The sequence below is a fragment of the Physeter macrocephalus genome, chromosome 15 (assembly GCF_002837175.3).
Source record: "Physeter macrocephalus isolate SW-GA chromosome 15, ASM283717v5, whole genome shotgun sequence".
Lineage (NCBI taxonomy): Eukaryota > Metazoa > Chordata > Mammalia > Artiodactyla > Physeteridae > Physeter > Physeter macrocephalus.
In genome coordinates, this window is record NC_041228.1 from 50,576,848 (window position 1) to 50,589,599 (window position 12,752).

The 12,752-nt window shown below is 33.8% G+C and overlaps 1 protein-coding gene across 1 annotated transcript in view; it reads right to left on the reverse strand.

Moving 5' to 3' along the window:
• The window catches only part of CNBD1 (cyclic nucleotide binding domain containing 1), a 438,365-nt gene that overhangs the window by 381,191 nt on the left and 44,422 nt on the right, over positions 1-12,752 (reverse strand). Inside the window, 1 exon segment of the mRNA XM_024126961.1 lies at positions 645-752. Coding sequence (XP_023982729.1) covers positions 645-752 — 108 coding nt within the window.

Genomic DNA, 12,752 nt, shown 5'->3' on the forward strand with positions numbered 1-12,752 from the left:
TTTGTCAGTTGCTTCATTTGCAAATATTTTCTCCCATTCTGAGGGTTGTCTTTTGGTCTTGTTTATGGTTTCCTTTGCTATGCAAAAGCTTTTAAGTTTCATTAGGTCCCATTTGTTTATTTTTGTTTTTATTTTATGGGTCAAAAAGGATCTTGCTGTGATTTATATCATAGAGTGTTCTGCCTATGTTTTCCTCTAATTGTTTGATAGTGTCTAGCCTTACATTTAGGTTTTTAATCCATTTTGAGTTTATTTTTGTGTATGGTGTTAGGGAGTGTTCTAACTTCATTCTTTCACATGTAGCTGTCCAGTTTTCCCAGCACCACTTATTGAAGAGGTTATCTTTTCTCCACTGTGTATTCTTGCCAGCTTTATCAAAGATAAAGTGACAATATGTGTGTGGGTTTATCTCTGGGCTTTCTATCCCATTCCATTGATATATATTTCTGTTTTTGTGCCAGTACCATACTGTCTTTATTACTGTAGCTTTGTAGTTTCTTGGCTGATCCTTAACATGCAGTACTGGGAACTGACCAAACACTTTCAGTATTTGAGTTCCACTTGTTCTTCATGCATGCACGTGTGTAAGCACACACACACATGCACACACATACAGCCTTGCTTTCAAAAGAAAACATCATTACCTTTTTCTTTCCTCTTTGAAAAGTTTAGGCAGTCTGGTTTTTTTCTGCAAGAATATTTTATGATATTGCTTCATAAATATATTGTGTGTTAATAGGATATTTGTCCAGCTTGAAAGACAGAGACAGAGAGACAAGAGAGAGACAGAGAGAGAGAAATTGCATTATAAGCATCATAAGAAAATAGCTTCTGAGGCAAAGATTTTTAACTCAACATATACAACTTAATTCTGTACTATTTAGTCTAAAAAGAAAATGACAAAGATATGAAACATAAACATTTTATGCTTTAAAAATATCCACTATAAAAATTGTCTATAGTGTGTTCCAGTGAGAAATATTTTAAGAATACCAAATTCAGGACAATGTTAATTGTCAAAAATTTAATTTTTAAGTTGAGTCTTCTTAAAATTTTTATTTCTGTAATTTATTAAAACTCTTGTATAAAATATACCACATAATTAAAATTCTCCCAAAATGACTCACATAGAGTTTACATATACATTTTTGAAAAGTATATTTATCAGACTCTTTACAATGACTTATGAGTCTCATGCGCTATTTTAGGACCAGAATAAAAATGTCTTACACCAAAAGTTCAGCATTTCCCAAATTCAGATCAATGGAATCATCCGGGATGTATTTTATAAGTACAGATTTCTGATCCATTTCCTGATGAAGCAAGAGCTCCAAAGGTTAAGTCTGGGTGGGCTTCTCTATTTTAAATATCAGCCTCCAAGTGATTCTTATTTTCAGTTAGGCTTCAATCCACTTAAAATATTTTAAAATGTAAATAACAAGATCCACTGGAATATAGCAAATTGACATTCAGTGTCAGGTAATGACATTTGTTTCTGGAAAATCTGCCCTGTTCAATTTTCAATTGACAACCACCATGAAAAGCTGGTCAGCTTCTTAAAATGTTGAACATTCATCTTGACAGCTTATATCAATAATTATCGAAAATAATCATGCTTAAAACTTAGTCAGTATTTGCCTCATGGCAATGAATATAAAAATCCTCAAGAGAAGGCTTTTCTTATTTCATTGTCAATGTAAATAATGACACCTTAAAATATTTATAACAGCTTTTTTCTCTTGGTCAGAGTTCATAAAACACCATGTTATTCTTTACACAAAACAAATACTATATACTTTAAGAATCCTATTTAATTTAATTTAACTTAATTGATTCAAATAATGCAATGTGAATGTGATTTACTATGACATAGGAGAAAATGATGGCTGAAAACTTCCAAAACCTGAATAAGGAAACAGGTATCCAGATACCAGAAGAATAGAGGGTCCCAAACAAGATGAACCTTAGCAAACTCACACCAAGATATATCATAATTAGGAATCAGAGAGGAAATAAAGTGGAAACCAAAATAAATAAATAAATAAATAAATCAATGAAACTAAGAGCTATTTTTAAAGGTAAACAAAATTGACAAGCATTTAGCCAGGCTGGTCAAGAAGAGAAAAAATCAAAAGAAATGAAGAAGAGAAATCACAACAAATATTATACAGATATGAAAAACTTAAGAGAATATTATGAACAGTTATATGCCAACAAATTGGACAACCTGGAAGAATTGGATAAATTTCTAGAAACATACAGTCTTCCAAGACTTAATCAGGAAGAAACAGACAATCTGAACAGATCAATCATTAGCTGTGAGACTGACTTTATAATCAAAAAAGTTCCAGCAAACAAAAGTCCAGGACTGAAGGTCCTCACAGCCCTTTATATCTATTATGAAGAAGAGATAATACCTATCCTTCTCAAACTATTTCAAAAAATGAAAGAGGAAGGAACATTCCAAAATTCATTCTATGAGGCCACCATTAACCTGATACCAAAACTAGACAAAGACATTCCAAAAAAAAAATTACAGGCCAATATCTCTGATAAATATGGATGCAAAAACCCTCAACAAAATATTTGCAAACTGAATCCAACAATATACAAGAAAGATCATTCACCATGATCAAGTTGGATTTACTCTAAGGTATGCAAGGTTAGTTCAGTATTCACAAATAAATCAATATGGTACAGCACATTAACAAAAGGAAAGATAAAATTCACATGATCATCTCAAAAGATGTTGAAAAAGCATTCAACAAAATTCAACATCCATTCATGATAAAAACTCTCATCAAAGTGAGTATACAGAGACCATATTTCAAAATAATAAAAGCCATTCATGACAAACCTACAGCTAACATTATACTCAAAGTTGAAAAGCTGAAACCCTCTCCAGGAAATTCAAGAACAAGACAAGGATACCCACTATCATCACTTCTATTTAACATAATATTGGAAATCCTAGCCATAGAAATTAGATAAGAAAAAGAAAGAAATGGCAAGGGAAGAAGTAGAAGTAAAACTATCCCCATTTTCAGATGACATGATACTTTACATAGAAAAACCTAAAGTCTCCACCAAAAAAAAATTTAGAACTAAAAAATGAATTCAGATATGTTGCAGGACACAAGTTTAATATACAAGAATCTGTTGCCTTTCTATACACTAATAATGAACTATCAGAAAGAGAAAGTAAACAATCCCTTTAAAATCTCATCAGAAAGAATAAAATACCTAGAAATAAACACAACCAAGGAGGTGAAAGATCTATATTCTGAAAACTGTAAAACACTGACGAAGGAAATTGAAGATGATACAAAGACATGTAAATGTTCTTGCATTGGAAGAATTAATATTGTTAAAATGGCCATACTACCCAAAGCAGTCTACAGATTTAATGCATTCCCTATTAAAATACCCATGACATTTTTCACATAATTAGAATAAATAATCCTAAAATTCATGTGGAACCAAAAAAAAAAAAAATCCCAATAGCTAAAGCAATCTTAAGAAAAAAGAAAAAAGCTGGTGGTATGATGCTCCCAGACTTCAGACTATACTACAAAGCTACAGTAATCAAAACAGCATGGTACTGGCACAGAAACAGACACAGAGATTAATGGAAGAAAATAGCACAGAAATAAACCCACACACCTATGGCCAATTAATCTTCAACACATTAGGCAAGAATATACAATGGAGAAGACAGCCTCTTCCACAAGTAACACTGGGAAACCTGGACAACCACATGGAAAACAATGAAATTAAAACCTTCCCTTCAACCATATACAAAAATAAACTCAAGTGGGGTAAAGACCTAAATGTAAGACCTAAAACCATAAAACTCCTAGAAGACAACACAGGCAGAATACTCTGACATAAGTCGCAACAATATTTTTGGATCTGTCTCCTAGGGCAAAAGTAATAAAAGCAAAAATAAACAAATGGGATCTAATTAAACATAAAAGCTTTTACACAGCAAAGGAAACAAAACAGAAAGGCAACCTACTGAATGGGAGAAAATATTTACAAATGACATGACCAACAAAGGTTTAACATCCATAATATATAAACAGTTCATACAACTCAATATCAAACAACAAACAACCCAATCAAAAATAGGCAAAAACCTGAAAATTAATAGACATTTTTCCAAAGAAGACATACAGAGAGCTAATAAGCTCATGAAAAGATGCTCAACATTGCTAACTATTAGAGAAATACAAATCAAAACCACAGTGAAGTACCACTTTGCACCTGTCAAAATGGCTATCATCAAAAAGTCTACAAATAACAAATGTTGGTGAGGAAATGGAGAAAAGGGAACGTTTGCACACTGTTGGTGGGAATATAAATCGGTGCAGTCACTATGGAAAACAGTATGGAGGTTCCTCAAAGAGCCAAAACTACAACTACAATATAATCCAGCATTTATACTCCTGGGTATATATCTGGAAAAAAATTAAAACCCTAATTTGAAAAGATACATGCACCCCAATGTTCATTGCAGCACTATTTACAATAGCCAAGATATGGAAGCAACCCAAGTGTACATCAACATATGAATGGATAAGGACTCCCCTGGTGGCGCACTGGTTGGGAATCTGCCTGCCAGTGCAGGGGACACGGGTTCAAGCCCTAGTCCAGGAAGATCCCACATGCTGTGGGGCAACTAAGCCCATGCCCCACAACTACTGAGCCCGTGTGCCACAACTACTGAAGCCTACATGCCTAGAGCCTGTGCTCTGCAACAAGAGAAGCCACAACAATGAGAAGACTGTGCACCACAATGAAGAGTAGCCCCCACTCACTGCAACTAGAGAAAGTCCATGTGCAGCAATGAAGACCCAATGCAGCCTAAATAAATAAATAAATAATTTTTAAAAACAGATGAATAGATAAAGAAGTTGTGGTATGTATACGTAGGAATATTACTCATCCATATAAAAGAATGAAATTCTGCCCTTTGCAATAATGTGGATGGACATAGAAAACATGCTTACTGAAATGTCACACAGAAAAAAACAAATACGTGTGATATCACTTATATGTGTAATCTAAAATATAAAACAGATGAATGTATATAGCAAAACAAAAAAGACTAACAGATACAGGAAAAGAAATCTCGGTTATCAGTGAGAAGAGAGGGGGAGGGGAAAGATAAGGGTATAGAATTAAGAGATACAAACTCTTAATGTAAAACAGATGAACAGCAAGGATATATTGTATAACACAGGGAGTTATAGTCATCGTCTTGGAATAGCTTTTAATGGAGTATAGTCTGTAAAAATACTGAATCACTATGCAGTATACCTGAAACTAATTTAATATTGTAAATCATCTACACTTCAATAAAAATAAATAAAGAAGCAAACCTATAGCTATACACACCAGAAATCTAGAGCACTTCCAGGATACTACACATTCAAGGATCAAAAAATTAATGTTTACAGTGGCTAAGCAGGTTTCAAAATTTGGGGACTGTGGTGAACTGGAGATATTATGCCCATAAAGTGGAAGCCATGACCCCTCTCTTAAGCCCACTTTTGTCATGTAGTAAGAGAAGTCCAAAGTGGTCAGATCTTGCAGGGTTTTTTTTTTAAGAAGCCAGAAATCTGAACACTCATGTGAAAATTTCTGATTTTTAAATATTAATAACTGCTATAGACTGAATTATGTTCCCCCCAAATTTATGTTGAAGCCCTAGTCCCCAATTTGTCTGTATTTGGAGATAGGGCTATTAGGAGATAATTAAGGTTAAATGTTATTATAAAAGCTGGGATCTAATCCAATAAGATTGTTGGCTGTATAAGGAGATGAATAAGAAGGATATCTCTCTCTCCACATGCAAGCACTAAGTAAAGGTCGTGAGAGGACACAGCAAGAAGGCACCTATATACAAGCTAGGAAGAGAACTCCCACCAGAAACTGAATCGGCTGGCACCTTAGTCTCAAACTGCTCAACCTCTAGAACTGTGAGAATTGGTGTTGTTTAAAACAATTAGTATTATGTTATGGCAGCCCATGCAGACTACGATAGTAACTTACTTAAAATTTTGTTTACATATTTGTGGATCAATCAAAAGAAGTATTTGGGCTATACACCTATCTGAGGTCAGGGGAAGGGGGTACCAGCTAATGGCTTTGGAAGGGTTCCCTGACTGTATAATATGTAGTTACTTCCTGCCTCCCCTACTAGATTGTGCTTATGAGGAGAAATAACAGAGTCTAGTCTTGAGGTCAAGATAACCTATTCATGTACTAATTTTTATACTTTATAAAAATTAACCAGATGTTTAAACTTTATATGCCTCATTTCCTTATCCATTAAAAGATAGATTTATATCTAAATAATAACATCTCTAGGTCTAATATTCAATGTCATATATCTATCTCAAAAACTTCTCTACACTCCCCCAAACCATAGCTTCTTCCTGGGCACAGAGTTAGACTACATTTCTTAACTCCCTTGTAGTACCTGGCTGAGTTCTAGCCAATGGAATATGGAAGAGGAGGTGGGAAGGATGTGCACCACTTCCAGACTAGGACCATCAACATCTTTCCCCAACCTCCCAAAAAATCATTTCCACAAGAGATCCTCCATCTTTTCCCCTCCAGCTTGAAGCAAATGAGTAGGGTGGACTTGCAAGACAGACCAAGAAAGATAGGAGAGCAAAAGTTTGGAACAGGTCTGAGTTCCTAACCCAGAAATACAGCCTACCAATCAAAAATAGCCCTATGGGGTTTGATGTGCAAAAGAAATAAATTTCTATTGTGTTGAGTCACTGAGATTTGGGGTTTATCTATAGCAGCTAGAAATATCCTAATTACTACATTATATCTTCTGTATCCCATTCAGTTCTGCTCACAAGTCTCAGGAAATAATAAGTTTTTAATAAAATGCTTAGTGATCAATTATATTTATGTGATTGCCCTAAGGGAATTTATATTTTTATTTCAAATTAATTAAAACAAGTCATAAAATCTGAATCTATTCAACCTCTCATAGATTTTTTCTCCTGAATTTTTCTTACAAATATTGTAGCATCTACACATTTATTTGATGAAAATTGAAAGAAATATGAATGTTATCTTTGCACATTAAGAGGTACAGGTGCAATATTTATGAAATGTTTATGATATATATGGATATAATATATATTTTATATATTATAATTTATTATGTATAATACATTCATACCTTTATTTTATTTATTTTATATTATATTATATATAATGGATTCATCCTTTTATTACAATATTAAGTTGAAGAAAATAATGCTCTGTAATAAAACCAATGTATTTATCATGCCCTAGACTTAAATGAAAAGATAGAGCAATCAGCAATCTTCAGATAATACCACTACAAAGTGTCACTTTATTCAGTTTCCTCTATACTTATTTTTTGAATTTTTGGAAATGTTAGTCCTCAATTATGAATTCATTTAATCATCTTCCTTATCCATGGATAAAGTGCATTAGCCAATGACTTCCTGGCTTCAAAATTATATTTTTTTCAAAGGAGTTCTAGATGGTACTGCAATTAGTTTGTCATAAAAATTAATCCCTAACTTTTTATTTTCATAAAGTTCCTGAAGAAAAATTAAAAGGTCTGTTTTGACAAATTTTTTTGACAAAGTTAAATTGCAAAATATGACTTGAAGACTGAATCTAAACCTTTTACAGAGACATTAATCTGTCATAAAATTTTACTTCTGGTTAAACAACTCAAAGTCTCACTATTTTGAGAACAAATATCTAAATTACATATAAAACTGAAGTTGTGAAGGAGAAGGTTCAAGATGTTGGTGTAGAAAGACTTTTAACTAACCTCCCATGGACACAGAAAATCTACAACTACATACGGGATAATTCCCTCTGAAAGGGACCTGAAAACTTGATGAACAGAGTCTCCACAACAAAGGGTAAAAGGAAAGTATCAATACGGGTAGAAGAAACAAAGATACAGTTTCATCAATGAAAAAATCACATCCCAGCCACAGCAATTCATAATCAGGAAGGATTACAAGGCATGGTTTTCTGCCCTGAGGAGCCAGGGATTCAAGCTCCGCATTAGGCTCCCTTACCCTTAGATCCTGAACAGAAGAGACAAGCCCCAAAAAACCTGGTCTTGTAGATCTATAGGGAACAGTAAGCCTGCTCTTAAAAGGCTCACACACAGGCTCACTCAACCCCACTTGACAGAAAAACCAATGCAAAAACACCAGATTGAAAAATGCATGAACAGTAGGTGAAGGGGACCCACTTACTAATCTTGAAGCATCTGCTAGAGAGGGTGGAACCAACTGGGATGCCTCATGGGGCTGAGAACCTAGTGGGAACCATTTTTGTGATCTTGGTTAACTTGCTCATATTGGCACTAGTGATACCATTTTGGCAATTTCCATCTAATATGTTAGTGCCAGCAGGCTTGCCCTGTTGAAAGCCTCACCCACCCCTACAATTCTACTAGTCCTTACAACAAGCTGGATGATAATCATGCCCACCAGCACCTGGCAGCCATAGTGACCAGGCCCTGAAATTGTTCTGGGACCAGCCCCATGCATAAGCATGCTGCAGCAGCAGCTATAGCCCTGCCACAATAGGACATTGCATGCAGCCCACATAGGGACACTCCCTGAGTGCCTGGCTCTGGTAATCAGGAGGGATTGCACTTCTCAACCCCACAGGACGTCTCCTATTTGAGGCCATTCCTTTAAGTCTTGGAGAGGTAGCTAATTTACATAATACATAAAAATAAACATACCTAATTAGAAAAATGAAGAGGCAGAAAAATATGTTCAAATTGAAAGAATAGGAAAAATCCCTAAGAAAAGAACTAAACAAAATGAATGTAAGCAATCTACCTGATAAACAGTTCAAAATAATGGTAATAAAGACGTTCACAAAACTCAGGAGACGAATGGAGGAACACAGTAACATCTTCAACAAAGAGATAGAAAATATAAGAAAATATCAAACAGAAGTTATAACTGAACTGAAAATACACTAGAGGGGTTCAACAGCAGATTGGATGAGGTAGAAGAATGAATCAGTGAGGTGGAAGACAAAGCAATGAAACTTACCTAGATAGAATGGCAAAATAAAAAAAGAATTTAAAAAACGAAAGCTAACTTAAGGAACATTTGGGACAACATCAAGTAGATTCACATTCACATTATAAGGGTCTCATAAGGAGAAAAGAGAGAGATAAGGGCAGAAAAATTATTTGAAGGAGTAGCAGCTAAAAACTTTGCTAATCTGAGGAGGAAACAGACATCCAGATTCAGGAAGCTCACAGAGTTATGGATAAGATGAACTCAAAGGTACACACACCAAGACACACTATAATTAACATGATAAAAGTTAAGGATAAAGAGAGATTTTCAAAATCTGCAAGGGAAAAATAATATTTTATGTACAAGGGAAACCCCATAAGCCTATCAGCAGAGTTTTCAGCATAAAACCTTACAGGAGAAAAGGGAGTGACATTACATATTCAAAATGATGGGGAAAAAAAAGCTTTCAAGAAGTCTTTACCTATCAGGGTTATCATTCAGAATTGAAGGAGAGATTAAGAGTTTCCCAGATAAGCAAAAGCTAAAGAAGTTCACCACGACTGAATCATCCATACAAAAAATGTTAAAATGACTTATTTAAGCTGAAAAGAAATGGCACTAGTTAATAATAAGAAAGTGTACAAAACTAAAATCTCACTGGAAAAAGGTGGATATGTAATAAAGGTAGTGGATCAATCACTTATAGAGCAAGCAGAAGGTTAAAAGACAAAAGTAATAAAATTAACTGAAATTGCAATAATCTCTTAAGGAATACATGAAAGGATGTAAAGTGTGTCATCAAAAATATAAAATGGGGGGAGGGAGTAGTAAAAAGGTAAAACTTTGGAATTGTTTCAAACTTAAGTTGCCACCAACTTAAAACAAATTGCCTTTACATAGGCTATTATATGTGAATCTCACATTAACCACAAGAAAAAAATTTAATAGTAAATACACAAAAGAAAAAGAGAATGGAATCTAAACATAACACTAAAGAAAACCACTAAAGCTCAAGGGAAGAGAGAAAGAGAAGAAAAAAGGTATGGAGAGAAACTACAAAAACAGCCAGAAAACGATTAACAAAATGGCAATAAGTTCATACTTATCAATAATTACTTTAAATGTAAATGGACTAAATTTGCAAATCAAAAAACATAAGCTAGCTGAATGGATTGAAAAAACAAGACTCATCTATGAGAGACTCACATCAGAAGTAAAGACACAGAGAGACTAAAGGTGAAGGGATGGAAAAAAATATTCCATGCAAAAGGAAATAAAAAGAAAGCTGAGTAGCTATATTTATAACAGACAGAATAAACTTTAAAACAAAGACTGTAATAAAAGACAAAGATGGACATTACATAATGATAAAGAAGTCAGTCTTGCAAGAAGATATATTTATATTTTTTTAAAAAATGATCATGAAGAACCTAGGGGCAAGACAGGAATAAAGACGCAGATCTACTAGGTCTTGAGCGTACGGAGATGGGGAAGGGTAAGCTGGGACAAAATGAGACAGTGGCATGGACATATATACACTACGAAACGTACAATAGATAGCTAGTGGGAAGCAGCCGCATAGCACAGGGACATCAGCTCGGTGCTTTGTGATCACCTAGAGGGGTGGTATAGGGAGGGTGGGAGGGAGGGAGACACAAGAGGGAAGAGATATGGGGACATATGTATATGTATAACTGATTCACTTTGTTATAAAGCAGAAACTAACACACCATTGTAAAGCAATTATCCTCCAATAAAGATGTTAAAAAAAAAAGTATATGCACCCAACATAGGAGCTCTAAGATATATAAAGCACAAATTAATACACTGAAATGAAGAATTTGAAAACAATAAAATAATAGTAAGGGAGTTTAACACCCCACTTACATCAATGGATAGATCATCCAGACAGGAAATTAGTAAGAAAACTTCAGACTTAAATGACACATTAAACCAAATGAACTTAATAGATATATATAGAACACTTCATCCAAAACAGCAGAATACACATTCTTCTCAAGTACACTTGGAACATTCTTCAGGATATATCACATGTCTTGTCCAAAACAAGTCTCAGTAAATTCAAGAAGACTGAAATCATATCAAGCATCTTCTCTGACCACAGTGGTATGAAACTACAAATCAAACACAGGGGAAAAAAACTAAAAAAAAAAAAAAACCAAAAAAGTGCAGATTAAACAACATGCTGCTCAGTAACCAGTCATAAAAGAAATCAAAGGAGAAGTTAAAAACTACCTAGAGACAAATAAGAACAGAAATACAGCATACCAAAATCTACAGAATGCAGAAAAAGAGGGAAGTTCATAGCAATACATGCCTACCTAAACAAGAAAAATTCAAAAAGAAATCTAACTTTATACATAAAGGAAATAGAGAAAGAAAGCCCTAAATTAGTAGAAGTAAGGAAATAATAAATCTCAGAGTGAAAATAAAATAGAGGCCAAAAAAATAGATAAGATGAACCAAACGAAGAGCAGGTTCTTTGCAAAGATAAGCAAAATGAAGAAACCATTAGCTAAATTCACACAAAAACAGAGAACTCAAATAAATAAAATCAGAAATGAAAAAGAAGTTACAACTGACATCACAGAAAAACAAAGGATCGTGAGATTGCTACAAATGATTATATGCCAAAAAATTAAACAACTAGAAAAATGGATAAATTTCTAGGAACTCTTCCAAGACTGAATCATGAAGAAATAGAAAACCTGAATAGACCTATTACTAATAAGAAAATTAAAACAATAATCAAAACACAATAAACAAAACCCCAAACAGACTGCTTCACTGACAAATTTTACAAAACATTCAAAGTTTAATACCTATCCTTCTCAAACTGTTCCAAAAAATTGAAGGGGTGGGTAATCTTCCAAACACATTTTACAAATTGAACATTATCCTGAAACCAAAACTAGATAAAGACATCACAAAATTAGAAAACTGAAGGCCAATATCATTGATGAACATAAATGAAGCATCCTCGATAAAATATTAGTAAACCAAATCCAAAAATACATTAAAAAGATCACACACCATGATCAAGTGGGATATACCCCACAGATTCAAGGATAGTTCAACATCCATAAATCAATCAATGTAATACATCACATTAACAAAATGAAGGATAAAAATCATATGATCATCTGAATAGATGCATTAAAAGGATTTGACAAAATTCAAATTCCACTTATGATAAAAACTGTCCACAAAGTTGGAAACATATCTCAAAATAATAAAGGTCACATATAACACACCCACAGCCAATATCATATCAAAGGTGAAAAGTTGAAAGCTTTTCTCTAAGATTAGGAACATGATAAGGATGTTCACTCCTGTCATTTTTATTCAACATAGTATTGGAAGTCCTAGACACAGCAGTTAGCAAGTAAAAGAAATAGAAGACATCCAAACTGGAAAGGAAGAAATGAAACCATGACTACTTCCAGGTGACATGATACTATATAGAGAAAACCCTAAAGATTCTACCAAAGAACTGGTAGAACTAATAAATTAATTCAGTAATGTCACAGGGTAGAAAATCAATATAAAGAAATATTTGGCATGTTTATACAGTAATATCCAAAAGAGAAATTGAGAAAATGATGCCATATATGTTTGCATAAAAAAAGAATAAAATACCTAGGAATAAATTTAACCAAGGAA